The following is an 11,743-nucleotide window of genomic DNA, read 5'->3' as shown; positions in this document are numbered from 1 at the left end:
TCTCAGTACTACTCCCGCAGTACTGAGAACAAATATTTATAATTACAGTAAAAACATAAAAACTTTACTTTTACTGTAACTATAACAATAACATCACAACTCAAGAAGTTGTAAAAGAAAAAACAAATAAACCAAAACCAAACAGCAACATAAGAGAGAGGGGAAAAAAATAAATAAATAAAAATAAAAGGAGAAGAGAGGGTAGGGAGACTCATCAGGGAGTTACACATTGTTATTTAGTGGAGTGAACTGAATACACTGACAGGTTATAATGGTCCCAGCATACTTAATAGATCAAGTTAGGAACAGATTACACATGTAGTAAACAGGCCAGAGATTTGATTCTTAGTCTGGAGGAATGGTTGACAGGTTATTGAAATAATAAATGGTCTCCATAACTTGAAGAAACCATCAGTGGTTCCACTAAGAGAGAATTTTATTAACAAATCCAAACTATCTAAAGAGGATCAACTTCACTATTTATATTTGACTAAGAAACTCATTTCAAGACTTTAAGCAGAAGACTGAAGATCAGAATGAAACAGAACCTTCAGTCAGGAGTCAGACTGTGGACTGTAGTGAATATTTATACATAAAACATTAAAATCAACCAATAGAATGATGAAGGCCACGAGCCGAACCACGCTGGTTTTACTAATAAATATTTATTGTCAGTACTGAGAGTTTTGCAGGATTTGACTCTCCTCCAGTATAGAGAGCAAAATAAAGCATTAAATCAATTATGATTCAAACTAATTTATATTCCTATATTCATTTCCAGATTTTCTGAGAAATCCCAAATTCAACACAATCTACTTCTATAATCTTGTCTGTATTAATATGAGAACTCTGTGTGTGTGTGTGTGTGTGTGTGTGTGTGTGTGTGTGTGTGTGTGTGTGTGTGTGTGTGTGAGATAGACGGGGCGTGTCCCAGTCCTGGTTTTCTTCTTCAACCCCGTGGCCAATCAGAGCGCAGGACTGTTGGATGGCTCTGCCCTCGCCGCCATGGGCAACATCGTCGTGGTAACGGCCAGCTACCGGACCGCCGCACTGGGCTTCCTGAGTACAGGTACACACACACACACACACACACACACACACACACACACACACACACACACACACACACACACACACACACACACACACACACACACACACATTTATGTCGATCTAAAAGTTGAACCGAAATAAAAACAGTCGACACACTTCCTGTCTCCCCTCCAGGTTCGGCCGGTCTCCATGGTAACTACGGTCTGTCGGACCAGGAGGCGGCGCTGCGCTGGGTCTCCGCCCACATCTCCCTGGTGGGCGGAGACAACGGGAGAGTGACAGTGGGGGCGGAGCGTCGCGGCGCTGACATCACCAGCCTTCACCTCCTCTCCTCCTCCTCTTCCTCACCTCCTCTGTTCCGACGCATGGTCCTGATGGTGAGACTCTTCTTCTTCTACTGTTATAAATCTGTCTGCTCCACCAGACCAGCCTGAAGCTCTGAGTCAGTTCACTGTCTGTCTCACTGACAAACTTGAAATTGAAAAAATGTAATTCTTTTGTGGGATGCGAACTGGGGCCGGGCGATAATTCAATATTATCGTTTATCGTCTTTCAGTGGAATCATATTGTGATGATATGAAGATATTTTAATATCGTGACTCATTTCTGCTGTCTGAACTGATGACAAGCAAATTTTACTTAAAAAAAAGAAAAATCCTTATGATTATCATGATATTGATTTCAGCCACACCTCCCGGCCCTAGTCCAAAGCAAAGAGAGACGAGCTGTGCTGCTGTCAGCTCAGCAGGTCAAAACTGAACTGAGCGGACTTGGCTTTAATTTTAGATTCTGACAGAAGTTTTTGTTTATTGTTTATTGTTTATTGTGGATCCCCATTAGTCGACGCACAAGCATCAGACTAGCCTTCCTGGGGTCTGTTTTAAAATATCAATACAAAACAGTCAAACTTAAAACAGTCAAAGTTAAACATGTACTGTATATAAAATTAGAATTACCAGTTACAACAAGACAAGTGTTAATTACAACAAACTTATCAGGACAGACATAGAGACACAGAGTTGTTCAAGCTGAAGTCACATGACACAGAACATGAAAACTAAAAGCTGCACACAAATTTCAAAATGAATCCAGTGGCAGCAGTTTGGATAACAGAAGTGTGATGAGTCATTTTAACTGAGAAACAAGCAGAAATGCTTCTTCATGCTTTTATTACAAGAGACTGGACTGTCCCTCTGACTGCTCCTCCTCCTCCTCCTCCTCCTGCTCTTCTTCCTCCTCCTGCTCATCCTCCTCTCCTTCCTCCTCCTGCTCATCCTCCTCTCCTCCTCCTCTCCTCCTCCTCCTCCTCTCCTCTTCCTCCTCCTCCCCCTCCTCTCCTCCTCCTCCTCCTCTCCTCTCCTCTTCCTCCTCCTCCTCTCCTCCTCCTCCTCTCCTCTTCCTCCTCCTCTCCTCCTCCTCGTCCTCTTCCTCCTCCTCCTCTCCTCCTCCTCCTCTCCTCCTCCACCTCCTCCTTTCCTCCTCCTCCTCTCCTCTTCCTCCTCCTCTCCTCCTCCTCCTCCTCTTCCTCCTCCTCTTCTCCTCCTCTCCTCTTCCTCCTCCTTCTCCTCCTCCTCGTCCTCTTCCTCCTCCTCCTCCCCTCCTCTCCTCCTCTCCTCCTCTCCTCCTCCTGCAGGGAGGCTCAGTGTTCTCCCCGGCGGTGCTGCAGTCCTCCTCCAGCTCCAGGCAGCAGGCTCTGGATCTGTCCAGAGAGCTGGGCTGCCCGACCTCTGACCTCCACGACCCCGCTGATGACGACAAGATGGCCGCCTGCCTCAGAACCACGCCCGCACACACACTCAACGCTGCCCAGACCAAGGTAGAGTACAGCTGAACACACACACACACACACACACACACACACACACACACACACACACACACACACACACACACACACACACACAGACACACAGTTTTCCATGTTGTTGCAAGTCGCTGTTGAGCATCAGCTGCATGTCTGACCTGTCATGTAAAACTGTGTGTGTGTGTGTGTGTGTGTGTGTGTGTGTGTGTGTGTGTGTGTGTGTGTGTGTGTGTGTGTGTGTGTGTGTGTGTGTGTGTGTGTGTGTGTGTGTGTGTGTGTTCCAGCTGTTGGCGGTCAGCGGTCCTTTCCAGGCCTGGGCTCCAGTCTCACTCGGTCAGTCTTCCTTCCACAGAGTCGACCTCCTGCTGGGATCCTCCATGCAGGACGGTCTGATCAGCCGGGCGCGCAGGATCAAGGTGCGATCAATAACAAGCAATCAGTAAACATGTCGTCCCACCAGTGATGTAGTTCCACTCTTGGGTCAGTGATTGCTGAGTGAACTTGAAATATGAGTGAAATTGTATAAGCATTTTGGTATGGGACAATGAAAGGACAGATTGACCATATATTTCTGTTGCCTACTCTCCTCAGAATTAGGCTTACAAGTTATATCTTGAAATGTAGTAACTGTAATTGTCCTGTTTTTACTCAGTACAGTACAAAATATAAGAACTACAATACGCAATAAATACAATCCGTACATTACACAATGTACACTACAATACAATTTATAATACAATATACAATATAACATACGACACCAGGAGCGTGAGTGCTATGAATAATATAAATGCTAAATGATAAGTGATATATGGTATTGCACAGTAGGTAAGTGGTAATATGATATCAGTAGTGAACACTGAGGCACAGTGGTAGTGCAGTGATGATGCAATAACAGAACAACAGTCCAACAACTGGACAATAACTACAGTGTCTTGTGGTTAGAGGTTTGACTCTCACTTCAACACATCAACCCAGTCTGATGTCTCCAAGTGTGTAGCGTGTGGAGACTGTTATGTTACCTATGATAACTTTAACTGTGTTGCTTTACCACTGAGTCCCCATTCATTGTCAATGCCGCCCCCTAGTGACACAAAGTCAACGTTACAGTGTGACTAACTAACTAATGAACTAACTAACTAACGGACGGAGACCAATCCATAGTCCCTCCTTTGCTGGGGGACAATCCTGATCAGAAAGATATAAAGTGGTTTTCATCATCAGCCGACTCAAACACATGAAGCTCCTGCAGCTGCTCAGTCTGAACTCAGGCTTCAGTTTCTGCTCAGGTTTCATATGTGAGCTAGCTAGCAGGGAAAATAGCAGGGAGAGTAGGACAGTTTATAAATATATATTATATTATATCATATTATATTATATTATATTATATCTGCCGCCCCACAGGACCTGGAGGCGCTGCAGGGCCGGGCGGACGGGAAGACGGCGTTCTACGAGGCGCTCGGTAACTCTCTCTGGGCGGGGAGCGGGGGGGCGCTCTGCTGAAGGAGGCGGCCGGCTGGTTCTACTCCCTGCAGCACCGGCCCGACCCCGCCGGGTACAACCTGTTCTCCAGAGCGCTGGACCACGCCACCCGGTCAGAACCACACTGTCTCACTTCTGTTTGTCTCTTATGAAAGAAAGAAAGGAGACTCTGATTTGTTTTCACCAGATAAGAAGTTAAGAACCACTTCCCTGCAGCTTTGGTAACCACTCTCTCTCTCTCTCTCTCTCTCTCTCTCTCTCTCTCTCTCTCTCTCTCTCTCTCGGTCTGTCTGCCTGTCTCTCTCTCTCTCTCTCTCTCTCTCTATCTCTCTCTCTCTCTCTCTCTCTGTCTCTCTCTCTCTCTCTCTGTCTCTCTCTCTCTCTCTCTCTCTGTCTCTCTGTCTGTCTCTCTCTGTCTCTCTCTCTCTCTCTCTCTCTCTCTCTCTCTGCCTGTCTCTCTCTCTCTCTGTCTGTCTGCCTGTCTCTCTCTCTCTCTCTCTCTCTCTATCTCTCTCTCTCTATCTCTCTCTCTCTCTCCCTCTCTCTCTCTCTCTGTCTCTCTCTCTCTCTCTCTCTCTCTCTCTCTCTCTCTCTCTCTCTCTCTCTCTCTCTCTCTGTCTGCCTGTCTCTCTCTCTCTCTCTCTCTGTCTGCCACTCTCTCTCTCTCTCTCTCTCTCTCTCTCTCTCTCCTCTCTCTCTCTCTCTCTCTGTGTGTGTCTGTGTCTCTCGTCCAGAGATCTGTTCATCGTGTGTCCCAGTCTGCAGATGGCTAGCCACTGGGCTAGCAGCAAGGCTAACGTCTTCCTCTACCACCAGCCTGAGAGCAGCGCCCAGGACAGGTAACTGACTGGTTTACTGACTGGTTTACTGGCTGGTTTACTGGCTGGTTTACTGGCTGGTTTACTGGCTGGTTTACTGACTGGTTTACTGGCTGGTTTACTAACTGGTTTACTGACTGGTTTACTGGCTGGTTTACTGACTGGTTTACTGACTGGTTGACTGACTGGTTTACTGGCTGGTTTACTGACAGATGTTAGTCAGTGTCTGGTCATCTAGTTTACAGCTGACCAGTCATCATCTGGACTCTCACTGTCTTCTAAACATCTACTCGGCTGCTGAAGTGAATTTTAGGATTTGCAGCCTGTGACTTGTGGACAAAAAGGTTTCCTGTCCTGATTAGTAGTGACGTTAATAATGTTGTTGTTTATTTGTTTGTTTGTTGTCTGCAGGGCGGATGCGTCCGTCCCATTGGACGTTCAGTTTGTGTTCGGAACTCCTCATCACCCGATGGGCTCGCAGCGTTTCACCCCCGCTGAGCGACGCCTCTCTCTGGCCATGATGACCTACGTCTCCAACTTCATCAGGACGGGGTACGGCTGCTAGCTAGCCAACCGCTAACTAGACATCAGACTGGCTGCATAATGAGCTGTGACAATCATCAAACTAACAACCGGCTAATCAATAACTAGCAACCTAGTGACAAAACGTCTCAGCTTCTGCAGCCAAGCAAACAGCTAAATATTTAACTGTCATAATGAAACGTAACGGGTCCGACCCACACTGACACCGTCTCTCTAAACTAGACATTAAAGGTGCTACATGGATCATTTTTCCATCAATAAATCATTATTTTCTTTCAATTTTCCCTTGTGATCGGTTGGATCAGGAACGGGGCTGATGGGAAATGTAGTCTTAATGTGGAGAAACACCAGAACTAACAACACTACTGCTGTGAGGGAGAGGCCGGTCATCTTCACCATGCTAAAGTGAATTTTGTCCTGCTTGTGACTCCGTAGCGACCCTAACCAGACCCCGGCGTGGGCGGAGTCAGTTCTGCCCCGCTGGACTCCGGTCTCGCCCTCTCCGGCCCCGCCCACCTACCTGCAGGTGGAACCCGGTCTCCGGCTGAACCAGGGCCTCCGGCGGGAAGCCTGCTCCTTCTGGAACCAACTGGCTCCAAAACTGACCGGAGAGACCGGTCAGTGAACACACCGGACTCTACTAGACTCTACTCTCCTCTACTAGACTCTACTCTCCTCTATTAGACTCTACTCTCCTCTATTAGACTCTACTCTACTAGACTCTACTCTCCTCTACTAGACTCTACTCTCCTCTGTTAGACTCTACTCTACTAGACTCTACTCTCCTCTACTAGACTCTACTCTCCTCTGTTAGACTCTACTCTACTAGACTCTACTCTCCTCTACTAGACTCTACTCTCCTCTATTAGACTCTCCTCTACTAGACTCTACTCTCCTCTATTAGACTCTCCTCTACTAGACTCTACTCTCCTCTACTAGACTCTACTCTCCTCTATTAGACTCTCCTCTACTAGACTCTACTCTCCTCTATTAGACTCTCCTCTATTAGACTCTACTCTCTTCTATTAGACTCTACTCTCCTCTATTAGGCTAGACTCTGTTCTGCTCTGTTCTGTTCTAAACTGATGTTGGATTCAGTTAAATAAATCAGATTTTTAAGATGAATCCATGATAACTTTGTGAAAAATTTTGAAGAAATCTTTTGACACTCACACTCTGTCCAGGTGAGTTGGGGGCGGAGCCTGTCCAGCCCGCGTTGACCCCTGACCTCCCAGTGGTCCAGCCCTCCAGCCAATCAAAGACTGAGAAGGACGCCTACAACTAAACCCCGCCCCTCGGACCGATGACATCAGTGTCCCATCCTGATGACATCACGCTGTGTTTCCTGTCTTCCAGATTCTATTTCAGTTTCCGTTGAGAGGAAACTGAAGTTCTGTTGATCGTTTCTGTTTCTGTTTAATCAACAATAAAACGCATCAGACTCAATCTGCCGCCTGCCGTCTGTTTTACTGAAGAAGAAGAAGAAGAAGAGCAGGAGGAAAAGATAGAACTGTATGACATAAAGTCACAGCACACATCATAGTCATATGAGTTATGAGAGTTATTTGAGGATAAGGCGTTTTAAGGAAAAATATAATAGATTTTTGTTAATATTGGTGTTTTTTTGCCTGATGATCTTTAACTGAACGTCTTTCTCTTCATTTTGATGTAAAACTTTCTTTATATCGCTCTTTTCAGAAGAGAACTCACAAAGTGCTTCACATAGGGCTGAGCGATAATTCAATATTATCATTTATCGTCTTTCAGTGGAATCATATCGTGATGATATGAAGATATTTTAATATCGTGACACATTTCTGCTGTCTGAACTGATGATGACAAGCAAATTTTACTTAAAAACTCTGATAAAATGAGGTACGGTAGGAATATTATTTGAATATTTCTGTTTTGTTTGACATGTGATTCTGCATACATGAACCATATCGTGAAATATATTGATATCGAGAAAAATCCTTATGATTATCGTGATATTGATTTCAACCATATTGCCCAGCTCTAGCTTCACATGATAAAAACAAACAAATAAAATAACAGAGCAGCAGAGTCCAGGTGTGGAAGAGTACAAATACATGAGTGGAAATCAGTAATAAAATGTAAGGAGAAAAATTAAAATACAGCTGGTAAAAAGAACACAGGGATGAATAAAATCAAGAAGATCTGTTCATTAAAACAAGGTTTAAAGCAATACTCCACCCAGTTTTAACATGGAGGTTAAAACCAGAATATAATCTGCTGACCGAGCCGAAAACCTCGAAAACTGACTCTGAACACGCTGGAGAACAGATTCAACATCAGAGCAGCAACTGGTCCGTCCTCATTTTATATTTTTATTATTGTTTTATACCAGAGGTGGGATGTAACAAAGTTAAAATACTTCATCACTGCATGATAACTGTACTGTAAGATTTTCAAGTACATTTCAAAAGAGAAATCTGTACTTTCTACTCATACTACATTTTCAAAACAGACTCATCAACTGATTAGTGAATTCAGCTGCTAGGGTTCAGGTTCCTGATCTGAGCTGCAGACTCTTTCTCATCTGGGATTCAGAGGAACGCTCAACAGAAAACCAGTTTAGAACATTAGAAATGACTTTTTTAGAGAACGACTTTTACTTTTATACTTTAAGTAAATTTAAGTCCACGTACTTTGATACTTTGACTTGAGTAAAGGATTTGAAACGGTACTTCAACTTCTACCAGAGTATATTTTTAAATGAGTATTTGCACTTTTACTTGAGTAGGGAATCTGTGTACTTCTACCACCTCTGGTTTACACTAAAATTAGTATTTAACAATAAAAGTAGATCCGGTCTCCCCAACAGGAACTATCTCTCCTGCATGGTATCCCTCCGCTGTGTTCTCTTCTGTTCTGAAGCGTCGGACCGACAGTCAGCTGACATCACAGCAGCAGATCTGATGCTGAATCTGTTCACCAACATGTTCAGTGTCAGTTTCCATTCAAATGAATGGGAAGAAAAAATGTGAAGCTACAAACTGGTCCAGCTGCCTGTGATCCGGGACAGCAGATTATATTCTGCTTTCATGTTAAAACTCAGAGGAATATTGCTGCTTAAAAGCAAAGTAAAAATATGAAAAAACAAAACAAACATAATTCAAATTCAAATGCAAAAAGCCAGTTTGCATTTTCATTTTCAAGTTCAGGTCTGTCTGCACTTTGTCTGTCAATATTAGAATATAAAGGCAGAGTCCAGCTCTATGACAGAAACCATGGGGTTCAGTATTTAAATGACAAAAAACATAATTTGAAATAGCAGTTTATTATTGTAATCACATGACCCATGACAAAAAGGAAATGATAATTGAATTCGCCGTTTAACATTTAATGTTTTTATGGTTTGTGGCAGGAGACAAATCAGATCCAACATCATCAAGTCTCACTTCTACCTGAAATTTAATTCTTTTAAAAAAGGAATTAATTTGAATTTGAATTATGTCATGGTTATTGCACATATCATTGTACATTTTATTATTTTCATTTGCATTTTAATATTGACAGGATTATACTTCCATAAAAAACTGACATGACTGTCAGTCCACACAGAGTGGAAGAACCATACAGACCAGCTGCTGCTCCGATCGATCGGACTGATCGATCAGGTCCAAATACTGCTGAGCTTCAGGTCCAGCAGGTCTGGAGGAGTGAACTGTAAACTGTGAGTGTGACCACAGAGTGGAGCCATGTGCTGCAGAACTCCCAGGGCATGATGGGAGTCCCCCCCACCCCCCCCCCCCCCCGCCCACCTGCAGCAGGTAAGCAGCAGTATAAAGAAGTCTTTCTGTGTGGAAACAGACTCCAGACTCTCGGCGGACACAGAGATCTTTGTCACAAACTGTTGGATTTCCTTCAGCATCATGGAGCAGAAACTCCCTGCAGTCTGGATCTGGAGCTGGATCTGGATCTGGATCTGCCTCGCTTTCACCGCTCTCACAGGTAAAACAGCAACAACTGACTTAACGTCTGCTTTTCTATTTTCTACATTTTCAGTTTATATTCCAGTCATTTCCGAGACTCTCTTCTCCAGAGAGACTGAACCGAGGTCAGCAGCAGAATAAGATTCAATTACAAGCAACCAGAAGTAAGCAGGTCAGAGCTGAGCGTGTTTTCCTCCGGTCAGAGAGGCATCCTGAGAGAGAGAAGAGTGAGAGAGAGAAATAAAATAAGATTTAGAATTTAGATTTTTATGAAAGTAAAGGGAGAGAGAGGAATTCTGTCTTTCTCTTATTTCAGTAATTAATTTCAAATAAGCTTTACCGACACGAGAGGGAAGAAGTCCGAAACTACATCAAATGCAATATATATCTGAATATATATCTGAATCTGAATATATATCTGAATATACTGTCTATCTGATCTGGAGGAAAATCATTATCTGAAGCTGATCATCCAGTCTGATCGAGACTCAGTCAGTTGGAAAGTTCCTCTGTCTGGTTGGTGTAATGTGCTGTCAATCATTTTGTTTGAATCGGCGTCACTTTTTTCAGACGGTGCGGATTCATTCTGGATTGGAACTGTGAAAACCTCCTGACTGTGTTTGTTTTCTAGTTATTTTTGGTACCTTCTATGCCTTTTATTTCTATTTTCTATTCATTTATTTATTAGGAAACACTTTACAATAAGGGTCACTAAGTTAAGGGTTAGTTAATGCTTAATAAGCATTAACTAACCCTTAATTAACAGTTAACTAATGTGTTATTTACTAATGGTGTTCATGTTAACTAAAGTATTCATTTATACATTATTTAATAGTTTATAAAGATGACTATTAAATAATGTATAAATGAATACCTTAGTTAACATGAACACCATTAGAAAATCATTAGTTAATGCTTATTAATGCTTATTAAGCATTAACTAACCCTTAATTGTACCCTTATTGTAAAGTGTTACCATTTATTATTTTTAATCAACTTTATCTTATGTAATTGTGGTACTTTTACGTCAAGATAAGATAAGATAAGATATCACTTTATTAATCCCCTTGGGGAAATTCGGGACTGTCTCTTTGTGTTTTATTGTACGTAAAGCACCTTGTGAACACTGTTTTTAGAAAAATTATATACAAATCAAGTTGTTATTATTATTATTATTATTATTATTATCATCATCATCCTGGTCTGATGAAAGCCGTTAAACCTGCTGGACAGACTCTAAACCACATGCTGGTCAAGCTGCTTTTCACTGACCAGCTGCAGACTGTAAAAGACAGCGAGGAATAACTAAACAATAATTATTTCTAATAGTAACAGAACTGATAGAAAACACTGAGTAAGTACTAATCTCTTCCTCCCTGCCAGTGGCTCCATCCATCGTTAGAAACTCATGTTTCTCAGCTGAGCTTTGTTCAAACCCACAGAAATTTATTTTCAATTCTAGTCCAGATCTCAAGGTTTCCAAAGACACCAAACATGTCAGACTGAACTACAGGGAAAAGTGGAGAAAAGGAAGTACAACACATCTGGATTTGTTCCATTTGCTGATGTTGCAGCGTCTTGTTTGAATATTTCTCTCAGTCTCACAGCAGAGACACAATGTGAAGAGACACTGAAGGACAGGAGGGAACATTCATGTCTTTTCTAACTCTGAAGATACTTAAAGGTGAAGATCAAAGTTCATGGGCTTAAGAAGTTTTAGAAAACTGAAGACACAAGGAAACTAATGTAATAATAATTAGTAGTAATATCATTTCTAACAATTACTTGCAACTTACTTACAATTGCAACTACCTTTTCTTTCCAGTGAGTGTCTGTCTGCAGTTTGACTCTGATGTTTCTGTTGAGTTCCACTTTAGAAAATATGAAACTGATACTTCCTCCATTTCCGTCATGTGATCTGTCCGTCTTTCACTGCAGGGAAGAAATTAAATAGAAAAGAGTTGAGATGGAGAGAGGGAGAGAGAGAGGGGGGGGGGGGAGAGAGAGAGAGAGAGAAAGAGAAAGGGAGAGAGAGAGAGAGGGAGAGAGAGAGAGAGGGGGGGGAGAGAGGGAGAGAGAGAGAGAGA

The 11,743-nt window shown here is 42.8% G+C and overlaps 1 protein-coding gene across 1 annotated transcript in view; it reads left to right on the top strand.

Moving 5' to 3' along the window:
- The window catches only part of tg (thyroglobulin), a gene marked incomplete at its 5' end in the record, with an annotated part of 19,156 nt that extends 12,171 nt beyond the window's left edge, over positions 1-6,985 (top strand). The window contains 10 exon segments of the mRNA XM_071514771.1: positions 919-1,063; positions 1,228-1,430; positions 2,687-2,869; positions 3,142-3,273; positions 4,262-4,324; positions 4,327-4,451; positions 5,074-5,178; positions 5,569-5,709; positions 6,136-6,317; positions 6,885-6,985. Of these exon segments, the coding sequence (XP_071370872.1) occupies positions 919-1,063; positions 1,228-1,430; positions 2,687-2,869; positions 3,142-3,273; positions 4,262-4,324; positions 4,327-4,451; positions 5,074-5,178; positions 5,569-5,709; positions 6,136-6,317; positions 6,885-6,985 (1,380 nt within the window).
- Positions 6,986-11,743: the final 4,758 nt, after the last annotated feature.

Source organism: Centroberyx affinis, unplaced genomic scaffold (assembly GCF_046629955.1).
Source record: "Centroberyx affinis isolate AG114_WGS23_722 - 3 ecotype Tasmania unplaced genomic scaffold, CSIRO-AGI_Caff_v1 ptg009913l_1, whole genome shotgun sequence".
NCBI lineage: Eukaryota > Metazoa > Chordata > Actinopteri > Beryciformes > Berycidae > Centroberyx > Centroberyx affinis.
The sequence above is the reverse complement of the archived record's forward strand: the minus strand, read 5'-3'. Positions and strand labels throughout refer to the sequence as shown.